This window comes from Malus domestica, chromosome 04 (genome assembly GCF_042453785.1).
Source record: "Malus domestica chromosome 04, GDT2T_hap1".
Classification (NCBI taxonomy): domain Eukaryota; kingdom Viridiplantae; phylum Streptophyta; class Magnoliopsida; order Rosales; family Rosaceae; genus Malus; species Malus domestica.
Genome location: NC_091664.1, coordinates 25,090,218 through 25,114,373, shown reverse-complemented (window position 1 = coordinate 25,114,373; position 24,156 = coordinate 25,090,218). Strand labels below are relative to the sequence as shown.

Here is a 24,156-nt window from a genome sequence, read left to right as displayed (position 1 = left end):
AAACCCAATCCAGATTCTAGAGGCCCAGGCAACAAACCCAATGGCCCCCAGACGGTGATCAATATCTTTCATCCCCCACTTCTGCTACCTTTTGTTAGTCCCAACACTCCCTCTCCCCCCATATCCTTGTACAACAAGCGAAACCAAATCAAAAGCAAATGTTGTGACCATTAATCAGTCTCTTTCAAGCTTCATGCCCTAGACACATCATCATCATCATTCACCAGTCACTACTATTTGGGACCATCAGGCAAATCAACCAGCTGCACACCAGCAAAAAGCTCTCCCTTCCGAGAAAAACTTGGGTGTAACCAAAAAATTGTTCCGTATTTCTGTCTCATTCATCATGTAACTTTTCAATCCATTGTGTGAAAGTTCTCTCTAATGTATTTGCAGGTAGACAAACTTAATGCTATGTTTGAATGAAAGACTCGAAACTTTAGACCCAGTTGTTACCAAAGTCTAAAATATCAATATTATCCTGATATTTCTATCGAAATTTTCGTGTTTTTGGGCTACCGATATTTCCGATATCATCGATATTTTAGACCTTGATAGAAACTCTATGTGGTACTAAGTCACTCATGTATCTTACCATGCAATGTATAAAGTGTAAAATATTGTACTAATTCATTATATATAAATGATTATGGTGTGTTTAAACTTCTTTCATTAATTACTACATATTTTCTACACTCACAATGTTTGCCAGCTCGCTATATAATCAACTTAAATCGGTTAAATCCATCATGCAATGCATTTCCTTCCAATTTTGTGTGATAAACTAATAGATAATTAACTAAAGGAACATCCTACAAAGTTTAAATAAAAATTTCTAAATTTTTTTTACAATTTTCGTGGTTTTTATTCAATTTTTATCGATATCAATAATATCCCGATATTTCCATCGAAATTTCCGAGTTTTTGAACTACCGATATTTCTAATATTTTAGACTTTGGTTGTTACCAACTCATGCCGTAGAAAGCTGCTACTCAAACATTACAAACGCACTACACAGAACGTCCAAGAAGACACCCATCAATTTGTCATTTTAGTGCAGTTGCGGCGATTATACCTCGGGTTCCATGGAACTTTAAGGCCACCCGTCCAAACCCACTCTTAAGAATTGAGACTGCCACTAAACCAAAGTCAATAGATATGTTTTCCTCTTATATTAAACGATATATATCATGCATCCTTTTATACATTACAAGTACTTTCAAGCAGACAAAATAACGAGGTTCACAACCATTGCTTAAACCCTAAAAAACAACATAGAAAGCAAATTGCAAATTGCAAAAACAAAAACCTTACTACAAGTTTAACTAATGAATCCCCTCGCAGTTGTTGAAGTTAGCTTTAGACGGGGGCGGATTTGCGGACAATGTAGCGATATGCAGCTACCTTTTTCCGGCGGGAGGCAGAGTTGTCGACTGAGAAAACCATCTTCCCTGCTTCACGAGGAGTGAAGGAGTTGTGGATTGCTTCTTCGGAGGGCATCACTTTTCTTGGCTTCTCCACTTGGATGGTGTAGCTGCCTTCTGCATTTGGCACAAACTCTGCAGTGTACTCCAAGTCCCACCCTCCCACTACTATGTCCCATGTGATTGTTGCATCAGCCTAATCAATTTCAACACCAGCGCACCAAAAATTAACCACATTAATAGCATTTAAATCGTTAATTTAAAGAGAATAAAATGAAGGGTTATAAAAATAATGCAGAAGATTTATGAACCTCAATCCCCTCAATCTGTATGTTCACTTTCTCTCCTCCTTTGACGGTGAACTCGGAAGCCGGTTTGGGGGGGCCGTTTTGCGCATCACTCAGTCGACTCAGGCCGCCGTACTGAACCGGAACGTCCTCGGGCCTTATGAACCTGTTTCGGAACAACATAAATACCCATCTCTAGTAAGCGACCGCCAATTGTAACCCCTTTGGAGAAATGGGTTCAATGAGCTGTGTGGGGACCAAAACCCTAACTAAAGAACCAGTTTTTTATACAAAGAGTACAAAACAAAGAGGTTAAATGTTTGATGGTAAGGGGACTCACTTGTAGAGTGTTTCTGCAACATTTCCTTCCTTTGCTATCACAAACTTGCTCTTTGTTCTTTGAGTCAGAAATGGGCTGAACATAGAATACAACACACTGAAGTACCATGGCACATTGATGAAAATCTGAACAAAAAAACCCAAATTAGAAAACCCACATCCACATCAAAATTACCTCAAATAATACAAGTAATTAAAGGAAAAGGTGAACAATTAAGTAAGCAAGCAGGTAAACCCAGATAAGAATTAGCTCAAAAACTAGTAAAATACAGTCCATCAATTCAAATCGAAATCCCAGATCAGAATTACATCAAAAAATAAAAACATCCCAGTGAATCAAACTAAAAACCTAATCGGTGAAATAAGTTATATTAAGTGAAGAATGAAATTATGAGAATGTGAAGGTTAAAAAGTCTCATGTCAGCGAAAATACAACCTTGCAATGGCTTATAAGTACCTTAGATACTCCCTACATTGCCAATCGGTTTTATGGTTGAATCTCAACTTCCTTTATGGTATCAGAGCAGATTAGCCGACGTGTGAAGCTCAACGGCCATACATGTTGTCAAAATATTTGGCTTCAAAATTATGAGAAAATGAAATTTAAGGAGAAAAGATAAATCTTGCAAGAGCTAATAAGTAAGTTGGCTAATTTCTATATTGTCCATTGATTTTACGGTGAAACATCCACCCAGATGAAATTAGCTAAGAAAATATAGTGCACTAAATCAAATTATAAACCCACATCAGAATTACTTAAAAACATTACATTCCAGTAAATTAAAGTAAAACCCCACAACAAATCAATTAAAAATTTGAACAATTAAGCTAGCAAACATGTGAATTGCCTCAAAAATTACAGTCCACTGAGCCAAATAAAACGTTAATTAAATTACCTTTCTTGCGACCATTTCAGGGTAGTTGTCCTGAAACAGAGAGAGGATCTGATTGGACGCAACTCTGAGCTCCCTCTTAGGCATGTCCTTCAGATCAGTGACCTGAATAATCGAATTAATCCCGCCGGCCTTAAAATGTAGGGCATTGATCCCCCTCTCAAGGACCTGAACCCTCCACCTCAGAAACTTCTTCAGCTTCTCATCGTCCCCAAAAATCCTCTCATACATTTCCTTATCTTTGAAAACTCCATAGGCGTTGTAGCAGACAGGGTGCCCCTGTTTGTCGTATCCGTGCATGTAGGCCACCACCCCCTCCAGCTCCTTGAACCCCAAGTCCTCCTCCACGACGCCGTCGGCACCGAACTCCTTCCGCCACGCCAGGCATTTGGTAATCATGGCGAAGGAGTCGGGGACGCGGAAGTCCCGGGCCCGGAGGAACTTGAGGAGGACAACGTCGGCCTTTTCGTCGTTGCCCAGAAGAGGAATGCCCCACATGGCGGCGGAGGCGGAGTCCGAGGCGGAGAGCTTGTCTTTGAGTTCTTGGAGGGCTTTCTTTTCGGATGATTTGAGGTTGGAGACAAGGTAGGTGTCTTCTTGGAAGGAGGGGTTGCGGGGGGCCATTAGAGATGTGACGAAGCTTTTCTTGCTGGGTTTTGGGGAGGCTTCCGGGAGGGTTTGCAGTGGGGTTTTCTGTTCCATTTTTTTGGGGTTTTGGGGGGTTTTGAGAGATATCCAGATGGAACCTCTGCGAGGAAAGACAGGCGGAGGTGCTGGGTTTACGATGGGTGTGCTGGGTTTGCGGTATCAGAGGAAGAAGTTGTGGTTTCGATTCTCTGATGAGAGAGCTCAGAGAGTTCTTCTGGATATGATTATTGCAGAGAACGAGGGCGGAAAAGACAGAAGCGAACAAAAGAGAGAGAGAGAGAGAGAGAGAGAGAGAGAGGAAGACAGAGATTGGAGGAGAGAGAGACTCAAGAGAGAGAAAGAGGGATTTGTTTGGGAGCCGCGGTTTTGGGTTTGAAGTTTGAAAAGCGTCTTGGGAAACAGAGATGGGGTGTACTTGTAGGAGTGGCAAAATTTGAATGGGGAGGGTGGGGAGCGCCAGGGTTAGGCCATCTCCAATCAATCCTTATAGAATTAAAAATAGTTTGAAATGACAATCATCTCTAACCGAAGTTATGCCAAAGAGCTTTTAGGCCCCACCATGTCAAAAATACCAAATCAGGCCAACTGACCCAATTGAGCCAGTCAGCCGGTCCAAAGTTTGAATTGCCACGGCTACCTTGCTAGCTGGTGTCATGCTGATACAAGTAATCATTGGATTTGATTTTTTTTTCATGGAAACAAAATTAAAAAAAATATTAAACAACATTAAATAACATTAAACTTGAACAACAATAAACAACATTAAACAATATTAAACAACATTAAATAACATTAAACTTAAACAATTATTGAGAATACGTGGCACTCGAAATCTAATCCGAAAAATTATTGAGAATACATATTGACAAGAAATCTGAAAAGTTACTCACTTTAGCGACACGTGTCACTTAAAATCCTATCTGAAAAATTATTGAGGTAGTTTTTAAGTAACCATATTAATTCAATTAAAATAATAAATTATGTTGGCCTATGATCCTTTAATCCCCTCGGTTGGAAATTATGTTTAACCTATAGTTTTTTAGCCTTGTCGGTTGGAGATTATAAGAAATATGACCTAACACTATTTATTAAAATGTTAATTTCTTGAAAGAATATAGAATTAAAGGGCATCCTCTAACCGAAATGACTTTAGCATTCCGGGAGAAGGGAGCCGAGCCGAGTAAAAGAGGTGGAGTGCAGAGAGCGTCGTAATAATTGAAGGATTTTTCCGATGGAGGAGAGGGCACGGGATCGTTGCGTCGGGAAGTGGGGCCCAGTACGGGCCAGCGGGGCAGTGGGCCTGTTTGGTTTAGGTCTTTTTATTTATCAGTCTTATGTGGGCCCAATCGCGTTCCCACGCCTCAAAGCTGCAAAGCACACTTGTTTGTCCCTTGCTACGGACCGATTTCTTCCTGTAATCATGCTTTATCGAGTTAATCATCTACTTTTACAAAAATATTTTTGAGTGTGTTTTGATACAATTTCTCCTCAATATTCAACCCAGTTGTCTTCGACTAAAAAATAAAAAATTTGTCTGAAAAATAAAAAGTGAAGATTAATTTTAAAAATTAAACGGTGAAGATTTTTTTTTAAGAAATCAAATAGTAAAAACAATTTTAAAAAAATCAAATTACCTAAATATTTTTATTTCTGGTAAGTCTATAAAAAAATATATCAAATTTTTTACTTCAGTGCTATGTAACATTCAATACAACAAGTGTGTAAGTCGTTAAATTATTTTCACCCTGGCTTAGATTTTCTATTTTCGATGTCGAGTATTTATTTTTGTATTCATTCAATGTTACTTAGAATTGAAGAAATTGCAAACTTTCATCTATACTAAAAGCTAATCAATCAACTACATATTGACCCAAAAAATCAATCAATTACGTATTGACCAAAAAAAATCAATCAATTACATTAATCTTATGGTTGGCGCGTCAATATTTTAAAATAGCCAACTTATGAAAAATAAATACATAAAAATACATCACACGTTTCCTGTTCAATCTTAATTATGCTGCTGCATATTAATTTGGCATGGTGCAATGCAAAATGTTGGGCCTTGAGGCTGTGAACCGAAGTTTTGCATGTACGCTTTTACAGAAAGAGATTTCTTTCGGATTTCACTACCTGGAGTTAAAAAATCAGGTAATTCGGATCATTCAAAGTTAATTCGACCGTCTCTACTAATTCATTTTGTTGTCCCATTTTACACAAGTTAAAGGTTCCGATTAAATTGTTGTAATGGTCTCTTAACTTTAACTCAATTGAAGCAATGATCACTCAACTAAAAATTCATTACTATTAGTCTCTCAACTTATCAAAACGTGCAGCTATGGTCCCTCAACTAAAAATTCATTACCATTAGTCCCTCAACTTTAATCAAACTGGAGAAATGGTCATTCAACTTTAACCCAATTAGAGCAATGGTCCCTCAACCCCAACCCAATTGTAGTAATGGTCCTTTCAACATAACTCATTTTGACAAAATTCTGACGAAATTGACGAAAAAGATCATAGCTATGCTTTTTGATGAGTTGATGGACCCTAATTGTAGCAATGGTCATTCCAACATAACTTATTTTAACAAAATTCTGACGAAGTTGGCGAAAAATACCATAGTAGACATTTTGATGAATTGAGGGACCCCAATTGTAGTAATGATCATGCCAACATAACTTATTTTGACAAAATTCTAACGAAGTTAACAAAAACGACCATAGCTACACATTTTGATGAGTTAAGGGACCAATGATAATAAATTTTTAGTTAAGAGATAATTGCTCCAATTTAATTAAAATTAAGATACTATTACTACAATTTACCTCTTTCACACAAATCAAAAACTCGGAATTACTAGTCCTTAAGAGGATCCAAATTCTCCTTTTACCACTAATTTGCATGAAAATGTGAAAGCATATAGTCGTAGACTTGAAAAGAATGGAGCAAGGACCTTTCGGCCCCACTTTTAAAGAAACCCCGAATATCTGCATCGAATTCTGAGAAAATAAAAAGAAAAAGAGTAGAAAATTGATCTGCATTCTAATTATGTAAATAAATATGGAAAGAAGGGAGGGTTAATAAGTATTTGGGGATCTGATTAAACAAAGTGTTAATGAAAAGCATGTGAAATTTTGGATCCTAATATCTTTAAGGCATATATGGTTGTCTAGCAATAAACCATGGGATTAGGACCCATTCATCGTTTTACCTAACCAAGCTCATTGAAAATCATACCCCTAGCTTCAAAAGTTAGTCTAATTAAGGATATTCCTATGTGCTCGTGGTTGATTCAAAAAAAAATTCTTCCAAGAATAAAAATGTGTTGAGAGTGTGAAACTCACAGTGAAAATAAAAGTTGAGTGACTTCCATGTTATCAATTGGCTTTAGCATTACGAAAAATGATAAAGGGACTCTCTTAAAAATGAAACTCTTCATGGATACCCTGTCACCTCTTTTTCTTTTTTCTTTTTTTTGTGAATTGTCAATTTAGTCCTTAAATTATCATTTGTTGAAAATTAGGTCTTTACACTATTTTTTGTTCAGAAAAATTAGTCATTGAATTATAAAAATTTACCAATTACATTCCTAATATTAGATTCGAAACTACTATATTCAATTTTTCGTCAATTTGAGTCACGTTACTTGCATGTGATACATATTAGATGGTAGATTGGTAATTTTTCATAAAGATATAGTGTATAAAGTTAACTTTGAAGGGTAAGTTAAACTTTAGATTCGTAACCTATATGAAATATTAAAAGGCTTATAGGCGAGAAAATGATTGTATTACACTCTAAAGAGTGAAGTGACTTAAGTTGATGAAAATTTGAATAAAAGAGCTTTGAATATAATAGTAAGGATGAAATTAGCAATTTTTAATGAATTTAGAGACTTAGTTTACCAAAAAAATAATTCAAGGACCTAATTTTCATTATGATGATAGTTCAAAGACTAAATCAACACTTCAACTCCTTTTTTTTTTGGGTAAATTACATAGTAGCCCCCCAGGTTTGAGGTCTATTACAACTCCATACAACATCTTTAAAACATTTCATTTTCATACCTCAAGTACTATTTTATTTCAAAATAATACAACCGTTACATTTTCCATCCATTGATCCGTTAAGTGCTGACGTGGCTACCACATTTGTGCCACGTGGCTGCCAAATGTGTGCCACGTGGCAAAAAAATAATTTTTTATTTTCTTTTTTTTAAAAGCCTGAATAAAAAAAATTAAAAAAAAAAAAACTTGAAAACGCAGAAACCCACCCCACCTCTCTTCTTCCTCTCTGTTTCTTCTTCTCCGCCCACTCTTTCTTTTCTCCCTTCTGCTCTCTGCTATCCTTTTTCACTTTTTCTTCAGCCTTCCTCCCCTCTCTCTCTCTCTTCTCGGTGCGGCATCGTTCCGTGGTTTGAGATTAACCATTCAAAAATCAGAACTTTGACCGCATTCGTAAGCACCCCAAACCCACCAACCAAGCACTGAAAAAATTCAAAATTTGAATACATACCTCGTTGTTAGAGCCGACCGACGAGCCGACGAGGGGAGCACTGGGTCCGGGTTTTTTGGGGGGGGGGGAGAGGGGAGAGGTTTCGGATCTGGGTTTGTTTGGGGGGGGGGGGAAGTTTTCTGGGTTTGGTTGCAGATTTTTTGGGGGTGGATGTTTCCAGGTTTGCTTGCGGCGTCGGGGGGGGGAAGAAGAGAGGTTGCGGCGCACAGGGGGGGGTATGTGGGTTTGTATGCAGAGAGCAGAGAGGGAGAAAAGAAAGAGTGGTTGGTGTTTTTCTGTGTTGGGCGGAGAAGAAGAAACAGATAGAGGGAGAAGAGGGGTGGGGTGGGTTTCTGCGATTTCAAGTTTTTTTTTTTTTTTTTAATTCAGGCTTTTTAAAAAAAGGAAATTAAAAAATTATTTTTTTGCCACGTGGCACACATTTGGCAGCCACGTGACACAAATGTGGTAGCCACGTCAGCGCTTAACGGATCAATGGATGGAAAATGCAACGGTTGTATTATTTTGAAATAAAATAGTACTTGAGGTATGAAAGTGAAATCTTTTAAAAATGTTGTATGAAGTTGTAATAGACCTCAAACCTGAGGGGCTACTATGTAATTTACCCTTTTTTTTTTTTTTTGCACACTTATTTATAACGTTGGCATAATAATTAATGTTGAACTATGACGTGATAGAGAGTTAAATGGTGAGTAAACAATTTGAGGTAGTATCCTTAGGATTTCTTGTGTGTTAATTATCAACTTTTTTTCATAATAGAAGAGCAGAATATACATAGTTTAACATTACTTAATATGTATTGTTTATGTGTTAAATTTAAAAGAATCCAAATCCAGCACTTGGCATGTTAAAGTACAGATTTCTGGATAAAATAGAGTGTGTTCACATTACGTTAATTTCAAAATTTGTGAAGGCTAATGTTTAATTAAAAAATGATCAAAGTACACCATTCTTTTTACTTTTCCAGGTCTGAACCAAATCACTTTTGACTTGTGCTACCACCCCACTTGATTAATAAAGCCCTTTAATTACGGAAATGATCAATTCCATTAAATTCATCCAATTAATTAATTCAGATTTTTAAAATTTGATATAACGGTTAGAAACATGAGGTTTCTTTAAAAGTTATAATAATTTTAGCTGTTGAATCAAATTTCAAGAGTTTGAATTAGGTGATTGGATGAATTTAACCGAAGGGATCGGAAGAGGATCCCTTTCCCTTTAATTACCACTCTCTCCCAAAAGGGATCAACTGTCCTGGTTACACTTGTTTACCATCCTAATTTTAGTTTTTAAGTTTTTTTTGTTTTTTTGGGGGGTTAATTGACTAATGTTCCTAAATTATAAACCGCATTGCAGTTTTGTCCCCAAATTCGAAAATTAGATAATGCAGTTCCCAAATTATGTCTGGAGTCAAGATGCATTTTTGACGTTTCCATCAACTATGTCTATTTCTTTATCAAAATTTATCATGTTTAACTATGTTTACATTGTTGTTGATCCTAAACCAAAGGGTGTAGAGTAACCCCTTATGCTTATTTTTTTGCTTCAACCTGGTGAGAAATTATATAACATGACCGGCAAACTGTGTTTATATCAAAGTTCTAAAAGACGCTGGACGTTAGTCAGATGGCAGACTGGGGTCTAGTGCTTAGGCGCCAAGGAGGGGGCTAGGCGGGGGCTTAAGCAAATTTAAGTAAATTTATTATATATTATATAAATAAGTATCTATTTATACTTATAAACACATATAATTATATTGGTATACATAAATTACAAAAATAAAATGAGATATATATTATAAAGTATTAGTCCATAGTGAAAACATGAGAAACAAGCATATAATGAGTGTTCATTCAAGTATTGAACAAGTCTCTTACATCTTATTGAAAACTTAAAATGCAAAATGAAAGTTATTAATTTTTTGTCTAAGTAAGAGTAGAGACATAGGTGGGTTTAGGTGGTTGCCTAAGGGGCTAGGCGGAGCCTAAGCAGGTTTAGACGTACTTTCTTAATTTTCAAACGCCTAGAAACTAAACAGAGCTGTGACCACTTGCCTAACGCCTATGCGGAAATTTTTAGAACAGTGGTTTATATGCCACACATATGATACTTAAACTTATTGTATTACGTTACCAAGGCTGACCCGTGACATTACTTTTTATGATAGTGAGCCGTATATCATTGAGTGTACGTAAGACCTTCTCCTAGTCCTAACTGTGGAATTAAGCAAGAAATTGCATAAAAAAATTACATAACAACAATAAAGTGCTTTGCTAGTGAAATGTGGCCACTAGAAGTTGAGAGAAGCTTTTAATCCAAAACAAAACATGCTACTCTGCCACACCTGAAAAGAACATGAGGTTATTCACACGAAATTAAACAACAAATCCTCAAATCCAACCAAGGTTCTGTTTATCTTCCAAAGATATCATCATCTTTTAGCTCTTTCTCCAATCCAACAGCTTTATAATATTTGCTACAGCTCATACAGATACAGTAACGCAGGCAGAGGCTCACCAGAGAGACACGGTGCAGTGCAGCATTAGACAAAGAAAAAGAAGAAACAAAAGCAAATAAAGTAGAAAGCTTTTGAATAAGTGCACACATTTTACTGTCTTCTTTCAATTTTTTGTCAGTCTCTCCCTCATGGTTAGAGGAAAGAAAAAACGCCACCACCGCCCAAAGTTCAGGTTTTGCAGATGAGATTTTGGGTTAAATGCATCCTTCAAATTTGGCTTACTTGATTCAATGCTTAAAATAAAGACAAAATCGGAGCATGGGTCTGAAATTTATTTGAATTTGAGTTTTGGTTTATGAACTGAAAAGCTGCGAGTACAAATCTATGAAGTTGTGATAATTGAAATTAATGTGTAATGTATCTCTAACACAATGATACTGTTGGATAACATTGTTAGAACTTTCGCTAGAACTAAAGAGTTCAAAAAGGTAAATGAGAGGCAAGAGTTAAAAGAGCTACTCATGTCTTGACAAGTTCAACGATAAATACTTTTACGTTTTAGTAAATGAATACTCCAATCGAACCAAAATTTAAGAATCATGCTCCATTATCTCAAATGTAAAATAACCCAATTGATTTTTTATTTTTTAATTTTGTGGTGACCCATTGAACTACAACTTTAGATTTTAAAAGTAGTAGGGTTTGCAGAGTGGTAGGCTTTTTGAAAATTGGGTGATCCGTAAAACAGCTTTTGCCGTAAGGTAAATTGTCCACACATGTACAAACAACAGACAAACAACCGGTGAATAATTGAGGTCTATAATCTGTTATTGTCATCTTCTGGTTCTGGACCCTAGCTTTCATGCTGATAAACACCAAAAGTTGTACGTTCTATTATATAGACCCGGCTTCTTTGCGATCACGATTAAATTATATCAACATTTTATATTAAATTTTTTATAGAAATAATAAAAAAAAAGTAATAATGATATAAAATATTTACATGACTTAACCATGACTATACAAATAAAAAAAGATAAGAGTGTATAAGAACTGAAAAGACAGAGAAGCCATGTCCTTATTATACGATACGTGACACTCGAAGTTTTTATTAGGATTAGACTTCACACGCTTGTCTGACTTAGCCTAACATGGTTGTTGACTTTGTAATCAATTTTGAAGGATGATGGCATCTCCAATGTGTAAGTTGTATTCTAAAGTCATAAGAACAACAAAACATTACAATCATAATGCAATAAATCAAATCGGCATGAAATTAGAATTAAACTTATTTGTAGAACACGATGGTTCTAGTGGATGACAAATGAGCCCTCTACTTTCAGCAACCAAAAGTGTTACAGCAAGAATATGGTTTGCTCAGAATGAAACGTGTATATTGTAACAGTAGGGATACCCTTAATATAGTGATTAAGTTCCTCTCAAACTGCTTATTATAGTTAACAGAGAGATGCACCAAATCAATATTATCAAAATGTTATCCCACAAAGACATGTATAGTATGTCTTAATTAGGGTTCCAAATAGTAAACTAAAGTATCTAAGTTCCATGATACTTGTCAATCAATATAAATCACTATAAGAGCCAAATAACTTGAAGATCAAGTTACTTTGATTTTCAAGTATTATGTCTCTCTTAAACAATTGACAACTCACGATGAGTCTTATACAATGGAGTAGGCAAATGAGGAGCCAAACTCCTTTTGATCTGCCATATAGGCAAATCAAGTTCAAATGGAGCAGTCAATTGAGTAGGCTCTTAAGTATGCCTACTTATAATTGTTGGATTTGATTTCCAAACCTTCTATTTTCAATTTCAATTATTCATTTTTGTATTACTTAATACTGCGTACTATTGAAAAAATCATTCCTTTTGTTGTTTTCGACGTTATTTTTACTTTAATTTATGCATTTCAACTGCTCGAACAAGTCCTACATGAAAAAGATTGCCTTTTTTTTTTTTTTTGGGGTATATAGGTGAATGTGGGGACTTCGAAACTCTTATCTTTGTAGGGATGTGATGTTTACACATTTTGTTTATAAACTATTTTTGTTTCTTTTTACTAATCATCTTCTACTTGTGCACTCCAACTACTGCCAGAAGAAGGAAGAAGTGCGTACAGGAAAATATTTAAATTGAGACAATGCATTAATCCACCACATTATTGAGGCTACGAGCTTTTGCCAGAGGCTACGAGGGGGTAAGCAGCTGTTTGGTACATTACTCTGTTTGGTACATTAAAATGTAATCCAGTGACTGATTGATTGGACCGGTTTAGTGGATTGACACACAAGTTACCCTGCCATTATCTCTGTCAGTCTCACTCCCAACTGCCAACACTCCGATTTCCGGGAAAATTTTCAATGCTATTGATGTATATTAAGGAAATTTAACGAAAAGTTGTCAGTACTGTTTAATTTAATAAAAAATTATATTTTTATACTAAAAAATTAATTATGATACTACTCGTTTTACCTTTTATTTTACTCTTATTATTAAAACTAAAAATTTTCAAATTATTTTTATTAGTTTTCCTTATATTATTACAATGTTATATTTAAACTCTTTAATATTATGTAACTTTAATGAAAAGTTTATGATATTGTTCATTTTAACGAAAAATTATATTTTTATATTAAAAAATTAATTATGATACTATTTATTTTATTATTTTCGTTAAAACTTAAATTTTTTATACATTTTTCATTTATTTTCTCTTAATATTATTATTTATTTAACACGTCCATGTTACCACCAACCTCTCACATAACCATTGGATTTTGATTTGACCAAGCTCCTCAACTAGAAACTGAACAAATCCAGGCACCAGTGTGAAAAGAAGGGACATTCTAGGGTAATCCAAATTATGAGATACTATGGGTATATTAATTGTTAAATCTAATCTTCGATATTCTGGAACATTTAAGAATTTTTTAACAAGAGAACATATGAAATGAAAGGAAAAAAAAAAGGAAAGAAATACCTGCTGACACTCATGGCCAATGCATATTTTTTTATTGTCGGATGTAATCTACCAGTTCTAGTCACAAAATTTAAGTCGTTGAATCAAGTCTAACAATCAAATATGTATCGATATTGAGTGTTTTACTCAGTCCAAATATGATACAAGATTGGTTTTAAACAGAGCCTATAAAGAATGTCTATGACTTCAACCCAGTGCAAACTTAGATAAAATACTGCATTTGTAATGGCCCAGGCAACAGCAATGCGGAATTAATTTTCATGTGAGATGGAAGTAGACAATGCGAGAGTCGACTTCTTATCGTGAGTATTTCGAGTGAATGATACCGTTGCAACGGTAAATTCTCCAGCGTAACAAGTTTCAATGTAAAAGAAATAACCAACATTATTTTTGGGTTCATAAAATATTTGTAAGAACAAGTTTTAATCATGGCACTGTAGGGGCATCCAAATCATAGGGTGAAGTATTGGCTTAGTTTTGCTACTTTGTATGAAAACTTCTGGTGTCTTGGACATGATCATGTTCTTTAATATTTGGGATAAGCCCAACTCCAACTCATTGGGCCTCACTCATGCCACTGTCTATATCCTTTCTCTTCATTTTTCAATACTTCATAGAATCTTTTATCGATATTTTGTCAGTAATTAACGAAGATCAAATAGAATTCTCTTTGTCAATCAAAAGAAGGTAAAAAAACTATTTCATCTTCTATCACACAAAAAGAATGATGTGCAATAATATAACTCACAAGACCAAATTTTGCTATTTTTATTGAAGCCTCACCTAAACGTAATTTTAGCATATATCTAATATTAAAAAAATAAAAAACAAAAAGACAAAAACATCTCTTCTCACTCCCACGTTCTCTTTCTCCCTCTCTCATTTCCACTTTAAAAACAAAATTGAAAAATATTAATACATACAAAGTGTGTAGGCATATGCTAGTTTGAATAATCAAAATGCATTAAATCCTTAGATAAGGCTGGTCTGAGATTGTGGCGCTTTTAAACACTGAAATAATTGGCTCTTTAGTATGATCTTAACATGAATGTCAAGACATTACTTTCTCAGGAAATGTTGATGATTGTGCTGTCTCAAACAAAATGACCTGGGAGGACACTAAGGATTCAATGGCTCTGTTGGGTTTGGATGAGGAGGACAGAGAGTTCTCACTCATCATTTGAGCAGAAGAGCAGAGCGAGTGCCCGATCCTTCTCTGAAAATCCAATCATAGCTAACGTAGATGATCACTTTAATAGTTCCCAAGTTAAAATTCCAATTAATGTTGGATTTCCTTGTTGGTTATCGTTTTTCATACCACCACTCTCTAATGTATTAATATGTTCGCATCAGTTGATCGAAGATGAGGAGGAGCTCAAGGCTTCTGAGAAAGAACAATACGTGAAGATCGGTTTTTTGGAGCACAAGTTGGCAAGTGACACAATGCTGTGTTTGCTAAACATCCGCAGTATTTCGGTTTCTTTACTCTTTTTTTCTTCTGCCGAGTCATCTAAGCAACTTTGAATAGCATGTTAAGGATGCATTCGTTCTAATTAGTTTCTCCTCAACCTGCAAAATAAAATGTTGCTGGCTGCAGACCTGATGAAAGGGGTGTTTGAACGACTTTGTTTAAGTTTCGTTTGGAGAAATGGTTGGGGATTGATCTTTTAGCGAAATAAGATGATTCACGAAAAAAAGAAAACAAAGATTGCATTTTTTTGCTACAACAGAAAAGTTAGATTAAACTGTTAAATTAGTTGATGCTGCATAATCGACTTCATCGATCTTATTCCGTACTTCTTCCGACGTTGGATTTCTATGCCGGTGTTTCAGAAGGCGGCGAGCTTGAAATTCAACAGTTAAAAGTTTGGCACGAAGGTTGAATCTGAGTCTACACCTTAAAGGTTGAACGAAGGCACGGTTGTTTGTATATGCCACTGAAAATTATACAGTTTGTATTGGCACATTAATCTCGTACTAATCTACCATGAGCTTTTTCTTTTGATCATAAGAAGGGTAGTGATTTTTTTAACAACGTTGAGATTTTGCGGAAAACTAATCAGCAAAAAGGGGAGTGTAAAATTCAAACTAATGCCATAACAAGTTTCAACGTATGATTCCACATTCCAATTTTATCCGTTTACACATCTTTTATGCTTATATTTTCCTTTAATTTTATCAATTATTACACAAGTATAAGAAGACGAGTACAAAAGGATAAATAGAGAGTGCGAAAATCATCGCTTCCACAGTTTGGCTACATGGAATGAAACGTCTGTATTTTGGACCAAATTGTTTCTCTAGCATCTAGGGACAGCCCAACTCTAACCCATTGGGCCTCACTTCAATGGCATTGTCTTTTTGGGCTCCTAATGCCTCATGGAATTTCTTTTGATTTTTGGGTTTTTGGTTTTCATAATTTCTTTTTATTTCTATTTTTTGTTGTCTTATCAATTTTACCTTTTGATGGGATCGGCCTAAAGAAAAATATATACATTCAGCAATTATAAATACAGTTAAAAGTGACAAGTTTGCCAGATAAATAAAAAAGCTTGGAGGACCTTGATTTTAATTCGTAAAAGGTATGCGCTGATCCCACCGGTCCTTTTCTTTTCCTATTTTTTCTCACAAATTTTCTATAACAGCTTAATTACTTATAGGCATATACAAAGTTTTTTTTTTTTTTCTCGATGTGGAATTCATACTCAGACTTGCTCTATTTGAGAGGCCTTTAGTTCCAAATCATGAACACTAGTTGTTAAAAAAATAAAGTTAAAGTGTTAGCATACACAAATTTTGGTAGCCACAATTTGATACATGTGCACAAATTTTATCATTATGTGTGTGACATGTAATTTATACATATGAGGTACGATAGAAAATGTGTACACTGTGATTTGTAAGAAAAGAATTGACTCCAAAGTGTGCATGAGGTATATAGTTGGTTCTTTTATTTGTAGGTCAAAATTTTCACACCCTCGTTTTCTTCTTTTTAACTAATTGGACTCTTTTTACTTGTAGATCATAATTTTCACTCTTATTTTTTACTTTACCACTTATCATTGTATTTATGTCCCTTGGTCATTCTTTGATTTATTTGATTAAAATCTTGTTTGAAAGTGATTTTAAAATGACTGAAAGTGATTTTAATAAATACATTTTGAAACCAATTCGTAATAAAAATGCAAATAAATGTCGAAAAAAAAAAACACTGATAAATACTTTTTGGAAAAAACGAACAACTGCTATTCTTTGAAAAAGAACTTGAAGCGAAAACCATAAACTTGAGTTGAAAAAGGTGAATAAGAGCTGAAGCTCGCTTATTTTCGCGCTCTGTTGTTCCCTTTCTCGGCGAGGCCCCGTCGTCTCCCTTAAACCCTTGTCAGATACTCAGACGACGGTACTCTCTCTCTCTCTAATTCTTTTCTATGTATTTGTTTTCTTATCGAAAATAGCTAAATGTACTGGTGGTCTGAATCATCCGGTTTGATCAAGACGAAAAGCTTGCATTTTCTTTTGGTTTTTTTTTTTTTTTTTTTTTGTTTTTTGCTTTTTGAGGTTTGTGCAGTGTTTCATGGAATTCTTAGGGTTCTAGGGTGATACATTGTTTCGATGATCGTGGTTTTCATCAAGATATAATCTTTTTGGTTTTCTGAATCGTAATATTAGTGGGTTTGTGCATATTTCTTCGTTTTTTTCTTTTAATCAGCGGACTCCACTTTTCATAAATGGCCATTGTTTCGGCTTCTGGTTCCGAAACTGTGAATTCTGATATCTTCTAGCTATTTTTGTGTTTGGTTGAGTTTGCTTTGCTCATTGTACAAAAAATTGAATGAATGGGTTTTTTTCTTTTCCGGAATTTTTTTTTCTTTCTAGAAGTTGTAATTGAATTGTTTATTTGTTGCTTGATTCCGCGGATAACACACATTGCGTTAAGTTTCCGTTCAATGCTGTTAATTTTTTTCAAATTTGTTGAGGCTAGTATAAATACCTGCATTATAGTGTCCTGCAGTTGGAATTGGTGATGAAACCTCATGCCAATGTAAGCATTATCTTTGTAATATTAATACAAAATCACAAATCGTTGGTGAAATCTCAGGACATTGTTGATCAAATTTGCTGGATTGCACACCACGTATCTGACCTATGTTCTTCTTATTTTCAAATTAACTAAGAATTTATACTCAGCGCTTCTACAGAGTGCTGTACTAACTGGTTTATGAACTTTATAAGACAATGGTGAACGCTTTTTTTTTTTTTTTCCCTTGTGACGAAACCTCTCAATTTTCTATCTTTCATTCTTGTGTTTTCCGCCTTCCGTTACATTCTTTTACTTCATATTTGACCATTCTATTCTTTAAAGGAAACATAATGACGAGAATGACCGATTTTTTTTTTTACCCATTAGAGTGCCTTTCAGTAAATAACTTGTCATAGAAAAGGAAAAGGAATATGAAGAATGAATTGCATTTCAGATTTTTTTTGCCAATCAGATTTTGTTCTCTATGTCTTTATGCTTATAATAATTTATTAAGTACCTTTTTTTTCAATAAAAATACCAAAAGAGGATGAGGAACTAGTAGACATGAACTATACAACATAACGCATAGGCCTTCTTTCAACACGCGGCCTTGGTATGTCAAGCATGCAGCCAAACGTTTCAAACAGATCAGTCAGAAATGCAGAGTGGTGGTTTTATAATGTAGTTGTTTCATAACTTTACTCATTTGAAAAGTTGGTGAAATCTGATGCACTTGATGGTCCTTATTGGTTGATTGGTATTCCTCCTCCCTTTCCATTCTTGTTTCATTCATTTTCGGGTAGCCTGTATTGTATGAATATGAATCTGTATATGGAACATGACCTTTAATTCCTTTTCAGGTTTTTGATATATATCTGCCCTGTCTGCATCAGAAAATGGGGGCAGGAAGGAAAACAAAAACCTTTACTGCGCCTCCTCAAGATCTGGCGACCTACTCTGCATCCATGAGAAATTTGAGCAAAAATCACCTTGGTGGAGTCGTATTTGGTTGCACCAAAACCACAATGGAAGAATGTCTATATAAACAACTCTTTGGTCAGTGTCCTGAACTTTGCCGCGTGTTTTGTTCCTAATTTTTTCATTAACTGTTTCACTTTTACATTTGGTAAGTGTATTGGTTTGAATATATGAAACCGGTGGAGTAGTGATAATTGGTATTGAACTTCATGTGCCCCAATTTCTACTAATCTATGTTGCAACTTGCAAGTGTATTGCCATCTTCACATTTTGTATTGGGGCCCTCTTCACATTAGATTCTCTTGGAACGAGTCCCGAAATATTGTAGTCAGTTTTATTGTGTGCACAAAACTTTGTGCAAATAATGATCTTTTTCTCTGTTGTTTTCATACAGTACTACTGCGAATTTCTTGTCTTAGTTTTAGTTTTGGGTCCATAAACTCGTGAGTTGTATTTTATGGGTTGTATTCTGTACTCTTTCAGGCTTACCAGGTGCACACTTTTCATATGTAAAGAATATCACTCCTGGGTTGCTGCTTTTTCTCTTCAACTATAACGATAGGAAACTACATGGTATCTTTGAGGCTGCAAGCTGTGGCCAAATGAATATTAACCCGTATGGATGGACCACTGATGGTTCAGAGAAAACACAATTTCCTGCTCAGGTATTTAAAATGATGTTTCACATAATAGATCTAATTGTCCCGAGTCGTAATTTCATTTTAAGCAAACAAGGTTTGGGTCTTTTAATACTTTTGTATTATATTTTCTACATTAAGGTTCAAATCCGTGTCCGGCTGCAGTGCCGACCAGTGCCTGAAAGTCAGTTTAAACCAATACTTGTTGACAACTACTACAGTCAGCGTCATTTCTGGTTTGAGCTTGACCACGCTCAAACAAGTAGGGTGATGTCTTTGTTCGCAACTGCTGGAATCGCTTCAAGTACATCTGTAGGTTCTTTACCACGGAATAAAATTAAGTGGAGTGATACGTTTCAAGCCCGTACCTCAACTGGCACATTAGAATGGTTTAAACCACTTGCTTCAGCAGATTCCACAAAGTTAGTTGAAAGAAATGATCCATTCAACGCCCAAATAGAAATCATGGAGGCTGAACAATCGGAGGAAGAACTCATATTCATGAAACTGAAAGAGTTAGCACTCCAATCCAACCTCAAGAGTAGTGAAGGTGAAGACATATCTTTGTCAGGAGTTGCTGAAGATCATCATGTCTTGAATGAATTGACCTTGGACGACAATGAGAATCCAACGGAGCCATCGGGTTTGGAGGAGAAGAGGGGAGGAAATCCTCACTCCTCATCTGAGGAGCAGAAGGTAGAAAGTACTCAATTCTCATCTGAGGAGAAGAGGGGAGAAAGTCCTCAATCCTCGTCTGAGCAGAGGAGTGGAGAGAGTGCTCAATCCTTGTCTGAGTTTCAGGCAATCATTACAAAGGTAAATGATCATTTAGTTGTCCGTAAATTATAAAGTCTAATGTTAGGTGTCTGTTAGTTTTCTTTTATTTACAACCAACCTTATGTGTTATTATATTTGTATCAGTTGAATCAAGAGATGGAGGAGCTCAGGGCTTATAAGACAGAGTTCACAGAACAATCTAAAAAGTTTGGTTATTTGGAGCATAAGCTGGTACTTAATATTAATGCAATGCTATGTTTGTTAAACTTTGTTAAACATTGGCATATTTTTGTTTCTGTAGAATCTGTACTTTATTTCTTCTGCTGAGCCGTGTAAGCTACATTTAATAGCATGCATTGCAGATGCATTGTCTCATAAATCATCATTGGCATTAAATAGGTTCAAGTTATTTTGATTGACACATGAAGTTATCAAACCTTTTTTCTTCAGACTTTTTGCTTCAGTTGATCACTTCTTCACGTTCATTTCTAATTCATGTATTTTTTTTGCCTATCGCTTCCATAATTCAGTAAAACATAATGATACTTGCATGCTAAAGACTCTTTGTTTATCCTTGTTAGTTTCTTCATCAATTTGCAAATTACAAGGTTGCCATATGGAATTCCAGGTCCAGGTCTGATGACAGTGGTGTTTGAATGACAAAGGGATTTCTTTTAACTTTTGCTTGTAGAAGCATAGTCTTCTCAGGAGTTGGGTTTTAAGTTTCTGCCTTCTGTTTTTGGAAAGTTGTTAGAATAGAAATATATGTTAAATGGTCAGAGGAAGTTTCTGGTTGCACATAAAAAATCATAGTATGAAACTATTATGTAAATGATGACTGAAAGCACCCTATGGTTCTTTATTCTTCTTGCTGTTAGCCAAAAGGCCAACAAAAGTCCTCGTGAAGGAATTTTGATATTAATTTCTGACTTAGAACTCGTTCCTTGCCTTTCTTATGACCTGTGTCAGTCAGAACCCATGAACCCTTTATGGCTAATAGTTCATAATCAACTTCATTTATCTTATTTCTTCTTAATTTGGAGTTCTACACCGGCATTTCAGGAGCAGGCAGAGACGGAAATTCGATGCTTAAAATTTGGTCTACAGTTGGAATCAGGGTCTACACCTTCCAAGGCACATACTGATGAGAAGGATACTGAATCATGCAATGTGCTGCATTATGACCCCAATGACTCGATGTATCTAGTTGGTGGATATGATGGTGAATCATGTTTGTCGGCATTTGATGCTTATTATCCTTCTCAAGATATGATAAAACCTCTGAGAACAATGAGTTCAGTTCGTTCATATGCCTCTGTTGCACAATTGAATGGTGATCTTTATGTAATTGGTGGTGGCAATGGTCATGTGTGGTATGATACAGGTATTAGATCTTGGTCATTTGAAATTTATTTCTTACTGGAACAAATACTTTCCTGACATCTGTTTTTGGTCATTCTCTGAAGTTGAATCGTACAGCCCTGGTACTGATGAGTGGAAGCAGTGCCCTTCTCTGAGAGAGAAAAAGGGTAGCTTAGCTGCAGCCACCACAAACAGAAAAATTTTTGCAATGGGTGGTGGGAATGGAGTTGATTGCTTTTCAGATGTTGAGATGCTTGATTTAGATGTTGGACGATGGATCCGTACACAGTCAATGTCACAAAAGGTAAAATACCTTTGGGCAATAAAGTATATCTTAATTGAACATGGTTATTGTCCTTTAGCAAAATCCCTTTTCCTATGATGTGTTTTTCTTGCACAAAAAGTTTACCTCGTGGTTCTTGATATGTGCTTCTTTTATTGTTCCAGCGTATGGGTCTTGCTGCAGTAGAACTCAATGGTGTGCTTTATGCCACTGGTGGATTTGATGGGACTAGTTATTTGAAGTAAGATATTGAACCTCCTTTCTATTGTTTAGTTTTTCTGCGGGTCTGTACTCAATGCTATGTGTGAACTGCTTGCATATTCATATATATGACTTTTATTGGTGAATTCTCTTCTTTCGGATCAATCTTTTAAAATAATGTATATTCATCACACCTTGGTTAGAAGTATTCATGCTTCACTAGTTATGTTGTCATTAATAAATGTTTGACCATAAGAAAAGAACAAGAAACTCGTGGCGAAGAGTGACTATGGGCATTTAAGTTCTAAAGAAAATGCTTAGGTAGGATATTTATGTTAATTCTATCGCACACCTGCTTCTGCGTGTAATTGTAGTGCCTGCATTCTGAACTTTTCCTATATCGGTGGTTGACTTGAAATGTTCATATCTCAGCTCTGTTGATAGATTTGACCCCAGAGAACACAAGTGGACCAAAATTGCCTCTATGCATTCAAAAAGGGGTTGCCATTCATTGGTTGTTCTGAATGAAAAAATGTAAGTACATTTCGTCTGACTTGTTTCAATCCGCTTAGTCATGAATTTGGTATGGGAACTTGTCATAAACTTGGACATATATTAATTCTTTTGATGAGCATCTCTGCACATGATTGCTCCACTATGCTCTTTCCCGCCCAAACCACTTAGGGCATCGCTTGGTCTCAAAATTTAATTGGATTAGATAACTCACAAGGCTCAATGTATGTTGAAGGATGGAATGGTATTAGTCACGGAGGAAACTTATCCCTTCCAAACTTACCAATTTTGTTGGGATTGGAATGGATAAGTGTATGTCCTACCTTTAACTTTGAATTTTTTTTGAAGTTGACGTCCATTGAGTCTAATGTCAACTGAGTTCTCCAGTGCAATCCAATCATCTACACCAAACGAAGTCTTAAGCAAATGTAAGAGGATTATATTTTTGGTTAATGTGACTCTGATCAGATCCACCCCTTAATTTGAAAAGAACTGCCAAGCATCATAAATTTTAAGAGTGCTAACCCGGTAATTAGTCTCCAACAGCAAGTTTCCCTTTTCTTTGTTAAATTTTGGTGCTTAGCTTGTTTGTTGACATTCACATGTGTAGATATGCTCTGGGAGGCTTTGATGGAGATTCAATTATCCAGAGTGTGGAAAGTTTTGATCCACGGCTCGGGTCATGGATGCTGACCGAACCAATGTATAACTCCAGGGGGTATTCAACGGCTGCTGTTATCAAGGATACCATATATGTAATCGGAGGGATGAAATCTGACGAATGCATAGCAGAGACAGTAAGTTTCATTTTATCATGCTTTCTATCAGTATGAACAAGACTTTTGTGGGTACATTGTAACATTTGTATATAATGGCAGGTTGAATACTACAAGGAGGGGCAAGGTTGGCAGGAAATGGCGATGACGGCCATCGGTAAAAGGTGTTTCATGTCCGCCGTTGCTTATTCGACCTGATCATGCAATGTTGGATGCTGTTAATTTACAAGGGAAAGCCTTTTGGTACATCAAATGCTGTTATCCAAGGTTGTGATTCTGTGAGGTTGTGCACTCTCAGTCATACTGGAGATACTGGAAATGTTTTTAGGGTTTAATGGAAAACATTTTGTGACCGGATACTTTGGTTTGAATATTTTAATGTTGCAAGAATCGCCTCCGAAAATAAAAGGGAGACTTGCATACACCCTCGGGATGCCACCATGGTGTTATAGACTATAGTACAATGTCACATGAAAAAAAGATTAAAGCACATGAAATTAATGGTCCTGGACACCAAAGTGGCATCCTGAGCAGTATACTACTCTAGGCATTGTTCTAAAAATCGGCCTAGGAGGTGCTAGGCACTGGGCCATGGAAGACTCATGCAATTTAGGCCAAAATATGGAGGAAAATTGGATAGGAGCTAGGCAGGTGCCATTGTTTTTCAATTTAATCAAGTTAAAGGTTTTTTTTGGGTTACCAACAAACCCCAAAAAAAAGAGACAAACTTGGATTATTTCTCTTGCCGTTTAGTGTTTCTCTTCTCCTTGTTTCTTGGCACTGAATCAATGATGTGTTCTCTCTCTCCATTGCCTCCGGTCGTGTCACTTTGACTTTGCCTACGCCGTCCCTCGGAGCTGCAATTGAGGGTTTTCAATTCTAGGTGTACAATCCCCTTTACATATATTGAATCATTAATTAATTTGTAATGAAAGATGGCGTCAATTTTGGATCATAAATTATTGATCTTTTTAATTTGGTTTTGGGTTTTTCTTATTTCGTGGTATTAGTATGTGATGATGCCAATGCGATGAT

At 35.8% G+C, this 24,156-nt stretch overlaps 2 protein-coding genes across 3 annotated transcripts; one reads left to right on the top strand and one right to left on the bottom strand.

The window, feature by feature from the left end:
• Positions 1–1,140: 1,140 nt before the first annotated feature.
• Positions 1,141–4,119, bottom strand: LOC103433712 (patellin-6-like). The gene is made up of 4 exons (XM_008371983.4): positions 2,948–4,119; positions 2,053–2,177; positions 1,737–1,878; positions 1,141–1,621 (listed from the first exon to the last, which is right to left on the bottom strand). The coding sequence occupies exons 1-4, from the start codon at positions 3,644–3,646 to the stop codon at positions 1,361–1,363; spliced, it is 1,227 nt and encodes a 408-aa protein (XP_008370205.3). The 5' UTR covers positions 3,647–4,119; the 3' UTR covers positions 1,141–1,360.
• A 12,697-nt stretch (positions 4,120–16,816) lies between these two features.
• LOC103433711 (uncharacterized) lies at positions 16,817–23,478 on the top strand. Of its 2 annotated transcripts, XM_070820700.1 has the most exons (12): positions 16,820–16,972; positions 18,138–18,350; positions 18,454–18,649; positions 19,055–19,236; positions 19,351–20,025; positions 20,131–20,217; positions 21,049–21,370; positions 21,453–21,652; positions 21,796–21,872; positions 22,265–22,366; positions 22,956–23,142; positions 23,224–23,478. In XM_070820700.1, the coding sequence occupies exons 3-12, from the start codon at positions 18,490–18,492 to the stop codon at positions 23,317–23,319; spliced, it is 2,088 nt and encodes a 695-aa protein (XP_070676801.1). In that variant the 5' UTR covers positions 16,820–16,972; positions 18,138–18,350; positions 18,454–18,489; the 3' UTR covers positions 23,320–23,478. The 2 variants fall into 2 exon arrangements, with proteins under 2 accessions (XP_008370202.3, XP_070676801.1); XM_008371980.4 differs by lacking the exon at positions 18,138–18,350 and having other exon boundaries at positions 16,817–16,972.
• The last annotated feature ends 678 nt before the right edge of the window (positions 23,479–24,156 follow it).